General features: G+C 39.8%; 1 protein-coding gene across 1 annotated transcript in view; it reads left to right on the forward strand.

Moving 5' to 3' along the window:
- SPOPL (speckle type BTB/POZ protein like) overlaps positions 1–11,426 on the forward strand; it is a 39,848-nt gene extending 28,422 nt beyond the window's left edge. The window contains exons 6-11 of the mRNA XM_081008644.1: positions 3,267–3,444; positions 3,531–3,586; positions 4,430–4,552; positions 5,256–5,398; positions 5,494–5,547; positions 6,792–11,426. Coding sequence (XP_080864770.1) covers positions 3,267–3,444; positions 3,531–3,586; positions 4,430–4,552; positions 5,256–5,398; positions 5,494–5,547; positions 6,792–6,936 — 699 coding nt within the window. The 3' untranslated portion in view covers positions 6,937–11,426. The remainder of the gene's footprint in view (positions 1–3,266; positions 3,445–3,530; positions 3,587–4,429; positions 4,553–5,255; positions 5,399–5,493; positions 5,548–6,791) is intronic.
- The last annotated feature ends 1,828 nt before the right edge of the window (positions 11,427–13,254 follow it).

The following is a 13,254-nucleotide window of genomic DNA, read 5'->3' on the forward strand; positions in this document are numbered from 1 at the left end:
GTGAGGACCCTGGCTGCTGAATTCTGCACCAGCTGAAGTTTCTGAACCATCTTCAGTGGCAGCCCTATGTCTAACCTCGAGGTTACCAGAGCATAGACAACAGTAGTTAGATTCAGGTAGGTAGCCGTGTGGCTCTGATACAGTCAGAATAAATAGAATTTTTTTAAAAAATGTCCAGTAGCACCTTAGAGACCAACTAAGTGTGTTCTGGGTATAAGCTTTCATGTGCATGCACACTTCTTCAGATACAAGTGTGCATGCACACGAAAGCTTCTACCCAGAACAAACTTAGTTGGTCTCTAAGGTGCTACTGGACATCTATCTATCTATCTATCTATCTATCTATCTATCTATCTATCTCTCTATCTCTCTATCTATTTTTATTTCAACAGTAGTTAGGCTATCCCTGTCTGGATAGGGGTGCAGCTGGGCCACCAGCTGAAGCTGATGGAAGGCACTCTGGGCCACTGAGGCCACCTGAGCATCAAGCAACAGTAAAGGATCCAGAAGTACCCCATCAAGTAACTCCATCAAGGGCAGGCAACCTCCCAGCCTTCCAGTCTAGGGAACTGCCCACTAATAGTGCCTCAGTCTTATCTGGATTGAGCTTCAGTTTGTTAGCACTCATCCAGTCTATGACTGAGGTAAGACAATGGTCCATCACATTCACTGCCTCACCTGCAGATGTAAAGGAGAAGTAGAGCTGTGTGCCATCAGCAGATTATTACAATGTATTCCAAACCTCTGGATAACCCCACTCAGTGGTGTCATGTAGATATTAAATAGCATACATAGGGGATAAAATCGAACACGGAAGAACCCCACATTGAAGGTTCCATGGGGCTGAAGAGCACTCTCCAAGCATCCCCCTCTGGAAACGTCCATCCAAGGAGGACGGGAACTACCAGAAAGCAATGTCACCCACCTCTGATTCAGACAGTTGCTCCAGAAGGATACCATGGTTGATGGTATCAAAAGCCACTGAGAGGTTGAGGAGAATTAACAGAGACACATTTCCCCTTTCTTTCTCCCGACAGAGGTCATCATACAGGGCGACCAAAGCAGTTTCTGTGCCAAAACCGGGCCTAAACCCCGATTAAAATGGATCTGGAAAGTCAGTTTCCTCCAAGAGCGCCTGGATTTAGTCTGTGACTACTTGCTCAAGAACCTTGCCCAAGAAGGGGAGACTAGCAACTGCTGGTAGTTACTTAGATTTTCTGAATTCAGGGAGAGTTTTTTGAGGGACCACCTCGCAGGGAGGCATTGATCAAGTCCCTGCCCCAAACAGCTGTCTCCTCCCTGCTAGTTGGGTGTTTTTTTACAGTCAAGAGGGGCAGGGCTCCAGAGTACAAGTGGTTACCCTGAATGATCCAAGCATCTTGTCCACATCCTTGAGCCTTCCTGATTGAAACACATCCAACACAACAGGACTGGGGATTCTTAAAAGCGATTGTAACTTTCCATATAGTGATAAGGTTTCTACAGCAACGATCCCTTGATAGCATTAGATATTTAGAAGCAAATTTATTATGGTACCCTTCAGACTTAAGCCTGTTAAGACAACATTACAAAATATTGGCAACCCCTACTACACATGAGTGTTTAAGCAAGCGCATTTTACTTAGATTAATTGAAAAATCCAGTGGATATAGATTCTCTGGTGGAATAGATCTTTAGCCTCAGGGAGGAATATATGTAAATAGCTATAAATTATGCCGGAAACCTAAACAGTCTTAGTAAAATCCAGTAAGACTGCTTATGATACTTAAAAATGGAAGGTTATGATCCCAGTGCACTGAATGTTAAATATACATTGGCAGGTTATCACTGCTGCCCTGGACTGATTAGTGGCTTAGGAGGATGATAGATGCTCTAACTGCTAATAAGTTTGCTTTGATCTGTGTATTTACAAGAAATGTGTACAAAAAAAACTTGGCAAGATTACAACTTAATTATGTGTCATTATGCTGTGTAGGAAGAATAATTGAAATGTGGCCCCTGAGACTAAATAGTGCAAATATACTGCATCTTATTTTATTTAGATAGACAGGCTAAATTAGCTGTGTGATGAATTTGTTATGAATACAATTATTCAGTTGGTAAGTGGATGTAACACATGTCTAGGTCTGAAAAGGATCCTTACTCCATAAAATATTTCTGGTTCAAATAGTTTTTGCTGTAGATCAAAGTAGTTTTATAAGTGAATATTGACTAAGAGGTCGGGTTTCTGTAAAAGATGAAATATTTTGCATTGCAGTGGTTTGACTTGGGGGGAATCAAACCTTGCCCTTTGTTTTCACAACTTCTTTCAGGGAGTGCTCAGTTACTGCTTTGTAGAGCAAAGCAAGTCTTGAAGCATTAGCTCTGCATATTGGCTTTGAACGCTACCCATCCATGAATTTGCTAAGGCTGATCTTGCTTGCTGGTCAAGAGTTATTACAGGAACACAGGATGTGATCCAATAGTTTCACCTTGTGAAGCCATCATTTTGTTCCCAGCGCAAGAAGGTTGGATACTATCCATATGACGCAGTCTTATTCCAGATCAGGCTATTTGTTGGGCATGTGTTTCACATTCTCTTCTACCTGATTTTTTAAAAAAATGTTAAAAATAAAAGCAAATAAATTGGAATTTCCACGGATTGAACCCTGGCCCTTTTGCAGTCCTTCTCCAATGTGAACTTCAGCCAGGAGAGGTCATTTTCTACATCAGTGCCACTTCCTTCTGACCTTGGTTGGGCCACCTGCATTCTGTGTTGTTTTATTGTTTGTTTGTTTTAAAAAACTTGCTCTATCTCTAAATGGTACTATAAAATGTTAGCTAGCAGAACCTTTTCTGACCTATGAAAGCATTCCTGAGTGTTACAAAATTAATATTCTTCTGCTTAGTTTCTAAAGATATTAGCAGTGCAAACTTTCAAGTCTGCTGTATTCGCCTTCAGGGTAGGAACTATTCGGGGTGCAAGTTGGAACAGTAGTACTGCGTGTTGCTGATTTTGTTGGTGGTGGATTTCAAAGAAATGTCCACCCCTGATTTTTTATTTCTTCTGTGCTGGTTGTATAAAGAACTGTTCCAGTTGAGTGTGAGGTTTTAGGGATAGCTGCTTTTGTGCTTCATTTTCTTCTTCCAGCTTATATTGGGATATCGGAATATCTGAACTGAAATGAACTGTCACTGCTTGAGGACTGAAGAACTATCTATTTGTTTGTATTCTTAAATCTAGGTTGTAACATTATGAAATGCATAAAATTACTGTTTTTTGCTAGGTGAGCGTGGTCCAAGACTCAGTGAATATATCAGGACAGTCCAGTACAAACACACTAAAGGTACCTGAATGCCGGCTAGCAGAAGATCTAGGAAATCTCTGGGAAACAACAAGATTTACAGATTGTAGCTTTTATGTAGGTGGAGAAGAGTTCAAAGCTCATAAATCTGTTCTTGCAGGTACCTCCTCCTTCTGTATTTATAATTTGTTTGATAAAATTATTTCGACCTTGGTATGGTACTAATGCTTTTGTCTCTTGCGACAGCTCGTTCACCTGTTTTTAATGCAATGTTTGAACACGAAATGGAGGAAAGCAAAAAGGTGAGTGAATGTTATCGTCATATGATTTGTAAAGGAGGGTTTGTTTGTTTTTACAGAAAACTGTAAGCTTTTGGTGTAGATCAAGAATGCAGTAGCTGGGTAACTGGGTTAGGTTAACTGATTTTAAAAAAACACCTTACAATTAGCTTAAAAGGTGATTGAGATTTTAATTGAACATTGTTTAAAATGGCAATTATTTATAGTGCAGAAAAACTATGGGCAATAGTTCCACATTAGATGGGGCATTTTGCCTTCATGCTCTCCCGGGGGCATGGGGTGGGCTGCATTTTTAACAAGACTAATGCATGGCACAAGATGGCCTAGCTGCTCCTGATACGGTCATTGTTACCAAACAAATTGAGGGGCAAAGGATATAGTTATGAGGATTTCATATTGAGAAGCATTTAAATAAAACTGGCATTGCATTCAAATTGGACCTTACCCTCAGAAATGGAAATGGAGGGAGTAATTGTATGAGAAGCATAGAATTAACATGCCTGACCCTTAAGATTAGAACAGCTAGACAGATTCCATCCATTTCAGCAAGTGCAGTCTTATGGTTCAGCATGCTCTAGAAACCTGTCTGAAATGTATGTAGAGACCCATGGAACTAAGATGTTAAGAGCTAGAGTCTCCGATTTTTAACTTTCGAGTAGGATTTGAATGTGCCCACCACTTAGAATAGGATTCTAAGCAACTACAGCAGGAGCTAAATATCTCTTGTCACGTTACATCAGGACACTTTGGATATGAAATAGTAAGCTATTAGGAATTACACAGTGTAGATGGATTGTAATATTTTAAGTCGGAACCGTGACAAGTTTTTTCTGTTTCACCTAACAGAATCGTGTAGAAATAAATGATGTAGACCCTGACGTTTTTAAAGAGATGATGAGGTTCATTTATACCGGGAAAGCTCCAAACCTTGACAAAATGGCCGACAGCTTGTTGGCAGCAGCAGACAAAGTAAGTAATTGCCTATACAAGGGCTTTATAGGTCATTTGAATGAAACCCAAAAAGTGTTTCTTTTGGGATATTTTTATATAGTTAAGAAAAGCACAGTAAGGAACTGGATTATTAGCAGTAGAAATGTATTAGAAGACATAAGATCCTATGTAGTTTAGCTAAGTGCTTCCTCTCAGGTGTTCTGGGTGTCTTTAGAAAGAACTTGAGGAACAGCTGCCTTTGTATGCTGTTGTGTGAATTGAATGGATTTGTTTACGAAGAGTAAATATGCAAAGACAAGTGATAGAGGACTAATTCAGGCCTGTTTCCCCTTACGCTGTGTCCAGACATTATCACAGTGTCACTGATACAGAGGGGGAGCTTCAGATGTTGTTTAAAGCTTAAGATGACAGCAGCAGGCTTTTTATAGCTAATAGTGGGCAAATTGTATTTAAGCTGTATATATACATAGGTCCTCTTCAGATACAGCCGCTGGGTAACATAACCAGCCAGCACAGTCCCATTCCACCTCACACAGCCACTGAATGTGTGTTTGAAGGGAGTCTGTGTATTTCCTTACATTAACACAGTTGGCAATTCTTTGAGGGGCCAATTACTTCACAGTTACTAGAAAGTATATACCTATTAGAAATGTCTGCTTTTTAGATTAAGGTAGGAAAGAACAAATGTGAACAACAACGGGCTTTCCCCCTCTTCCTTTAGTATGCACTGGAACGGCTAAAGATCATGTGTGAAGAAGCTCTGTGTAGTAACCTCTCAGTAGAAAATGTTGCAGACATCCTCATCCTCGCAGATTTGCACAGTGCAGAGCAGTTGAAAGCACAAGCAATAGAGTTTATTAACAGGTATGTAATTGACTTCCTTTCTTTAAAAAGAATTTGCATCCCGTGAAGTGAAATCTCCTGAAAAATTAATATCTGGATATTCTCTCATGCCACAGGTGCAGTGTTCTTAGGCAACTTGGTTGTAAAGATGCGAAAAACTGGAACAGCAAGTACGTACTGGCTACGCTTCAAAGCCGTCTGTAAACAGTGTGTGGTATTTGGCACAAGTCCTGTAATCAGAGTAGACCTATCAAAGCTAATAGATGTGACTAAGGGTCATTAATTGGCTATACTCTGAGTAAAACGTGGTTGAATACAACCCAATCAGTTTTTGTTGTCTCGATCTTAAATTCTATCATAGCAGAATAAACAATGTATACCAAAAACAAATAATTAGAATACCAGTGTCCATATAGATTTGTCCCCAACTTCCTCTTGCGAAAGAAATGAAGCCACTTTCTGTTACCAATTTTTTCCTGTATCTCCATTTTCTGTAGACTTAAGCAGAGTTGAAACTGAGACTATGGGTGGAATTCCAGGTCACACTCTTCTGATTGTTCCATCAGCGCAAGCATTTCTGCTTGCCAGATGGAGCAGTCCCTCTTCTCCCCCCCCCCACCCCAAATGTGTTCTTCTGGGGGGTTTTCCTCATTCCCTAGAGCAAATTTGGGGGAGGGGGGGAACCATGTTTCAATAATGGGAGCCCTTCCCCCTGGCTTCTGCTAGCACACTTGAGCTGGTTGAATCCGGGCCAGCAATTCTTTCCTTGTGCATAGGGCACTGAAATTGACAGAGAATATCTTCCACTGTTCTCATACCACAAGTGCAGCATCTTAAGTAACAGAAGATATTCTTGTAATGTCCATCTGGAACAGTATAGGGCCTGTGCTGAAACCTTAAACAAGCTTCCAATGTTGATCCAGGACTTGAAGATCTGAAAGACAGCTTTTGTAGTCATGGTCAAACGTAATCATGTGATTCAGAGAAGGCAATGTTGGACTGACTACAAATTTTTAAATTCTGCTTTGGTAGCAGGGTGGCTGGGGTGACCCAACAGGATGGGTGGGGTACAAATAACAAAAATTTGGCTTAAAATTGAAAAACAAGTTTGCTGCAGATTCTCCAAAAGCTGGATTGTCCTTTGCAGCCAAGTGCACAGCTGAAAAAATTATCCTTAATAATACAATGCTATGCATGTTTACTCAGAAGCAACTCCCATTGAGTTAATGGGGCTTGCTTCCAGAAAAGTATGCACAGTATCACAGGTACTCTTCTAATCCATGGCTTAGATATACCAGCAAGCTGATTTACCTGGGAGCATGTCCCATTGAACTTACTGTAGTAACTTCAAAGTGGACATACATAGGATTGCATTGTCTCCTGAACCTGATTCTTGTAATTCTTTTATTGACAGCCAAGCCACGGACATCATGGAAACGGCCGGCTGGAAGTCAATGATCCACTCCCACCCCCACTTAGTAGCTGAGGCCTTTCGAGCGTTAGCATCTGCACAGTGTCCACAGTTTGGCATTCCACGCAAACGACTAAAACAGTCATGAAATCTTCCATGAACTATAGAGAATATAAGACTCCTCATCCCTGTCCAGAGGGGTTTCCACAGACCATCTGCCAGAATTTGCTACCCCCTGTCCACAGAACAGAAAGCTTTTAAGAGTGGATAGTAATATATGGTTTAATAATCAGCTTTAATTTAGACTGATAACTCTCCAGTTCACTGAAAGGCCTTAACGTCAGTTACTCTAGTTCATTTGTGGTTTTCTTTTTCCTTTTTCTTTTTAAATTGTGCCTCGTCTTTTTGACTCGGCTATGTAGGATTGCACTAGCTCCATAATGCAGTAATGCTGATAAATGAAGACCGTTCTTGAAAGGGATCTTCCTTTTTTTAAAAAAAAACAAAACAGAACCCAAAATGAAGAGTATAATTTGGTCTTGTGGTAACTGGAAGGTTTCAACTAGCCTCTTATTAAAAGCGCTTGAGTTGAGGGGCAGCAAGCACTCCAGTCAAAGTACTGTATTTAGGGTGCATCTGTCTACCTTCACAGGGTGCTGCCAGGCATGCTGTGGCAATATACTACTCTGAATATAATTTATTTTTCATTGGTTCAGGTGAGTGAGAGAAATATGCAATGTCTTGGCCCAGAAATGTATTTTGCTAGAATTTCTAAATGCTTACTCCGTGAGTGTCTCCATCAGATGTTAAAAGAAACACACAGTAACCCTTTTTGGCCTGTGTTCCTTTACGATTCGTTGCTATTTAACATTTACATTGTACTGAACCAGAGCGAAAGCTAGTATGGAGAGAGAACAAGTGATATATGCTGGGGAAGAAGTGGTTATTTCTCACATGGGATACATGGAAGGTCAAGGATGCATAAGAATGACCAAATGTAAATTTCAGAAATGGGCCAAATTATGGATTCTCAGTATGCACTTTTAATGTGTAACTTTTGTATGTTGTGTGGTACATATATATTTTGGTTTTGATAAATATGGTACAGCAATTGTGGCCTAACTTTTGAAATACATTAAGATGCCCACAGCCACATGGGATTTAGTTTTGTTACTGCAAACAAGGAAAGCATGACTTTAGAGATGTTGATTCAAAGTGACTATCTCAAGTGTTCATGTTAGAATCCATTCTATTTTCACACTTTGGGCAGGCTTAGCTATGTTCCTTTAGTGTGTGTATGCACAAGCCTGTTCACACTAGTGGAAGTTGCACAGACACACACTTAACAGGAAGAATAGGAGTCTGAAACGTCAGTATTTATAAGCACTGACTTGCTGTTTTTAGCATTTGCTATTGTACTAGCATTGTGGATGGTATTGAAATTCTGCATAATGTGAAAAGGATATAACAACCTGTAAACTGCTTGTAAAGGGCCAGTTTTTCTATACAAACCTTCGCTTTAATGCCACCACTTCCAGTGTTTTTGCTAGCTTTGTTTACAGTTGGGAAGATTTGTCTGCAGCAGTGCACATTTGTAAACGCTTCTTGAATGATTGACAGTGAATTTTACTTTAAACCTGGTGATGTGCTAGATCTGTTGCGTGGTAAAAGTTGTATTTAACCATAGGAAAAGGGAATTGCTCTGAATTTTTAACTAAATATTTTAATTGACCCGTTTGATTCACATGTGTACTCTATTAAGGTTTGTTTACCTTCTCAAAAAGTGCCTCCTTTCTGTTTTCAGTGAGGAGCATTGACATGTTTAAAGTTCTCGAGCATGTTTATTAATTTGAGTAAACATTTATTAAAGAACAGTTGGGGGCAAGCAGAGTGCTCCCAAGCCAGCACAGTGCTAAAATGTGAAACTTACCCACCTTCTGGCTAAACTCACTCTTTAGGGTGACTTGAATGCAGTATTTGAATTATCATCCGTCAGGCACAGTTAAAGGCCATTTTAATTGCACTCCTGGTGGTTTCAGTGGGCCTCAATATTACTCAGTGAACCAAACCGATAGAGAGATGCATCATAGATTTTAACATTTATTGGCAGTTTCTCCTAATCCAAACTAAGGTCTTGTAGGTGTTTTATCAGGTAAGCTGTGTCCCTCCATTGCAGAGAAACTTCTGCTGCAGTGTAAGAAATTATCATAATGAGCAGCCTCGCAATGTGAAAGTTGCAGCTATAATATACAGAGTGACTTGACTATTTAATACCATAATTGTCCATTTCAGCTTATTCAGAAGCTGCTAGATAGAGCAATCAGATGGAAGATCTTAAGCATTTTGTTTACAAGTTTTTAAAAAGCAGAATAGCACACTTTGTACCAAAAAATAATAATTAAAACACTGTGCTGTAAGAATTTCTACAACTCTATGAAAAGTCCACTTGTCAAATTAACAAATTTATGTCACATGGTACACTTAGCAGCCAATCATGATAACTGATATACACGCAGGTCCCACTATGGAACACTGTTTATCTGGAATTTCAGTTATCTGTACACAAAGAATTATACCCAAACCTCACTACACAAATGGCTGATTCAGATATCGGAACAGCCAGCGTTTACCCACTTCCTTACTTGTTTGTGGTTTGCTGGTCTGCAGCAGCCATTTCAGGCAGACAGGGAGATCAGACAAATCATGGATTAGAAATGTTCCCATAGGAAACATTGGAAACCATCAGCTTGTTATGTGAACACTTGCCTATCAAACGATTTCCTGGAAATGCATTGTGTTCTGAAAGTAGGAGCTGTGTGTATATTGTTCCATACATTTGCTATTAAAAATACACAAAAAGGGTTAAACAAATCCTCATCCTGCCCCCTGCCCCCCTTTAGTGAACCACATGCAGTGTTTTCACTCTTCCGATAGTGCTGGCAAGAACAATTTTCTCTGTCTTGCTGCAGTCTGATTACATTTCCTCTTGTTCCATATGAAAAAATCCTGATTGGAACTAGACTTCTCTTTCCAGAGAAGAGATCTAAAGTCCATTAGAGGTTCTCAGTGGGAAAAGGTGAGAAAGGTGATTTTCACTTCCTTCCTCCTTAAGCCCCAGCGCTCCATCTTCCAGCTGTCCTGCAGGGTCACCTGACCCCATAGAGCAGCTTTGGGGGGGATGCATGGGGCTAGGACCAGGGGAAAATTGGTAGCAATCACCCCTTCCTCCACTGGAGGGCCCTGTTGATTTGGTTCAGCTCATTGATAGCCTTGATCCTCCCCCTAGTGCTGCAGGAGAAAAGGTCTGTTTGCACATGCTTTTTATGGCTGAATACTTGACATTTGGTGAGAATAGTAACAGTCTACTCATTGGGATTTTCAGCACAGTTACCCAAGTGCCATGTTTGGCTTGCCAACTCTGTCCCTTCAATACCCACCAGCCATCACCATCAACCCCCGCCCCCCAAGGGAGCACCCTGCATGTGTTGTGTAATGGTATGTGAGTTTTTAACAAAGATTTATTTTTCAGAAAAACAGGACTCTGTTGCTGTTAAAAGTGGCAGAGGTTTCACTTAATTGAAGTATGAGACAATGTACTTCAGTGAAGGAAACTTCAGTAACCCATCCAGATTTCGACAGTCCATTTACTGCATGCTGAAGTATGAATGCATAGTGCCTTTTTGAAATATAATGGGATGAATTTGTTTTTGAAAATTCTTGGAAAAGGTATAGAGGAGTACTGATGTATGAGGAATACATGAATGCAGAATAGAGTGGGTATATGTACGACAGTTTGTCTATCTTCAGAAGCTACAGATGCAAAATATTTTTCAGACGTCTATTTTCTCTGTGCTCAGTAAACTCTGAATTCTAAAATGAGGTTATTGATAGAAGAAAGGCTTAAGATGATTTGTGTTGGGGTTGTGTGTGTTTTTTGTTGGCATGGTTTCATTATTTAAGTATGGAATTTCAATGAGTTTTTGATGACATCTGCCTTCTAAGAGTAACACAGAGTACAGTATCTGTGTTTGTCCCCTTATGAAGAGGCTGTTCCTTCAAGGTCAAGTCTAAATAATTGTGCTAGTAAAGTTCCTATAGAAATTGCGAGGTTAAACAGTGGGAGATGCTTTGTTTTTAGGCTATAACATATGATTTTTTAAACCAATTGATGTTTGTCCCAAGTTTTAATTCTTATTGGCTGGGTTGATTGGATTTTCTTACCACTTCCTACAAACTGTTAGGTACTGGTTTGTTTTACAACACAAGTACCTTGAATTGCTTGCTTCCTGCTTGCAGCAAATGGACTTCCCCTGAAATGGACACTCATTATTTTTGTCAGTGTTTGCTGTGGTTTGCGTTAATCATACTCTGTAATCTAGTTAATCCTGGATTTTGATATGTCAGAATGAAGGTTTCTCTTTAGTTCTGTTTTAGAATCTAAACATTGGAAGGACTTTAAACCTGGGTCTTAGCTGGGAGTTATTCACATTACCTATCATGTTAAACACTTGCATCAAACCATCCAGCCTTTTATATCCGCCTGATGTTAACAGTGAAATACTTTTTGTACCTTGTTGCTGAAAATATTTTTGCATTTCAGGACATCAAGTTACAATAAAGTTGTTACTTATACAGAAATCTTCTGTGTACCTTGTTGTCTTTGAGACACTGACTTTGCTACGTTTCCCTTGACATATAGCAACGTCAACGATGATCACAACGTTGTTCACTGTCTTGACAATTTTTTTATTCAGAAATCAATAGAAAACAGATCACTTTGTATACACTGGTTTACAACTTCACACACACACACTATATTAATGCTGATTTTAGAGAAGGACATAGGCTGCCACATTGTAGGAAGTGTCATAAAGAATCATATTCAAAATTTGGAGTGGCATCTATGGGTACATCTGCACTGAGAGCTAGGGCACTTACTGCTTCCTACTGAATTTTCACTTGAAGAAACCTTTCATAGCCAATAGAAGGTTATTTCAGATCTCATTTTGGGGGTTACAGTTGGGAAGGGGAGAGTTGTGGCATGTGCGCTGCCCACAGTAATATCTCTGGTCTGTCTGCAATACCTTTTACTAACTAATTTGCCAGTTTGCAAATGTTGGAAGATAAAAACAGGTATTTGTCATCCGTGACGTCCAGATCAGACTACTGTAATGAGCTCCAAAGCACATCCCATTGAAGATGACTTGGAAACTTTAGGTGGTAGAAAATGTTGCTGTCCATCTATGGAATGAAATGAGCTGGTGAGAATATATTACTATGTTTTCAAGCCACCAGCATAGGTTGCCAGTTTGGGGACTGATTTCAAATCCCGACTTTTGATCTACCTAGAGCAGGGCTTTCTCTGTTGTGGCACCTGAGCTACAGAATTCTCTCCCTAGAAAATCATGTTTTGCCTTCTTTTCCTGGCCTCTTTTTAAATACTTTGGCAGGTCTTTGGCGGAAATCACATTTGTTAACTTTGACCATTTTTACACTTGTTGGCAATGAGTTGGAGCCAGACCTGTTATCCTACAAATAGAAGGACTCTTTCTGCTAGCAGAAATGTCTTGAATCTAGCAGAAGCTCCCATGAACTGGGTGCCCCCTCAGGCAGACAAGGAAGTAATATATGCCACACCCCACAACCCATTGAAGCATATTTTTCTTTTTGGGAAGGGAAACAAGGTATTTGCAAGAGTTATTGGAATTCTGTTCTGTGCCACTCTGGATATTAGTCCTTGTATTACTAAGACTTTTTCAGTATTCTTGTTTTAGTTTCACAAAAATGCAAAACGTTTAGTGAGGATTTATAAGTATTGTTTATATCATACTCTGCAGGATCTCTAGGTATTTTCACCACACAAGTACTTTGATTGCTTACTTCCAATTTAAGAGATGCCTTGGCTGTTTAATTGCTTCGTTATTAAAAGCGTCTGCTCCAAACCAATAGTTTAAGAGGCAGATATTCATAACAGAACTATCTGCATTTCAAACTATTGGTTTGAAGCAGATGGTTAGCAATTTGAATTCCAGTCAGCATATTAGCACAAAACTTTTCAGCGACGGTCATCCTGGGGTAGATGGCTTCACCCAGAGTGTAGGCAAAGGACTGAAGAGGGAAGGGAGTATTGTGAAATAATGGCTTGAAAAATAAAACTGCTCCCTTTCCAAAGCAGGCTGGGTTGTGAGGTACTGCAAAGATTGATGCCCAGTTTGGGACTAAGTCCCTCTGCTTCCCAGCAGCACTTCACCCCATATTGTTTAGGAGGCCATATTGTTTAGAAGGTGAGTTTTTGAAAATGTATTTTTATATAACTCTGGATTTCTAGCCATAGTTCACCAAAGGCTTATGTCATGAATCAAGTTATGTATCCAGTTTAAGGGTAATAAGTAATGTCAGTCATGCTGAATAGACATACTGAAATCTGAACTTCAATAAATGGGATAACCCCCAAAGTTTTTCGTAA

Source organism: Podarcis pityusensis (genome assembly GCF_964106645.2).
Source record: "Podarcis pityusensis genome assembly, chromosome: 1".
Lineage (NCBI taxonomy): Eukaryota > Metazoa > Chordata > Lepidosauria > Squamata > Lacertidae > Podarcis > Podarcis pityusensis.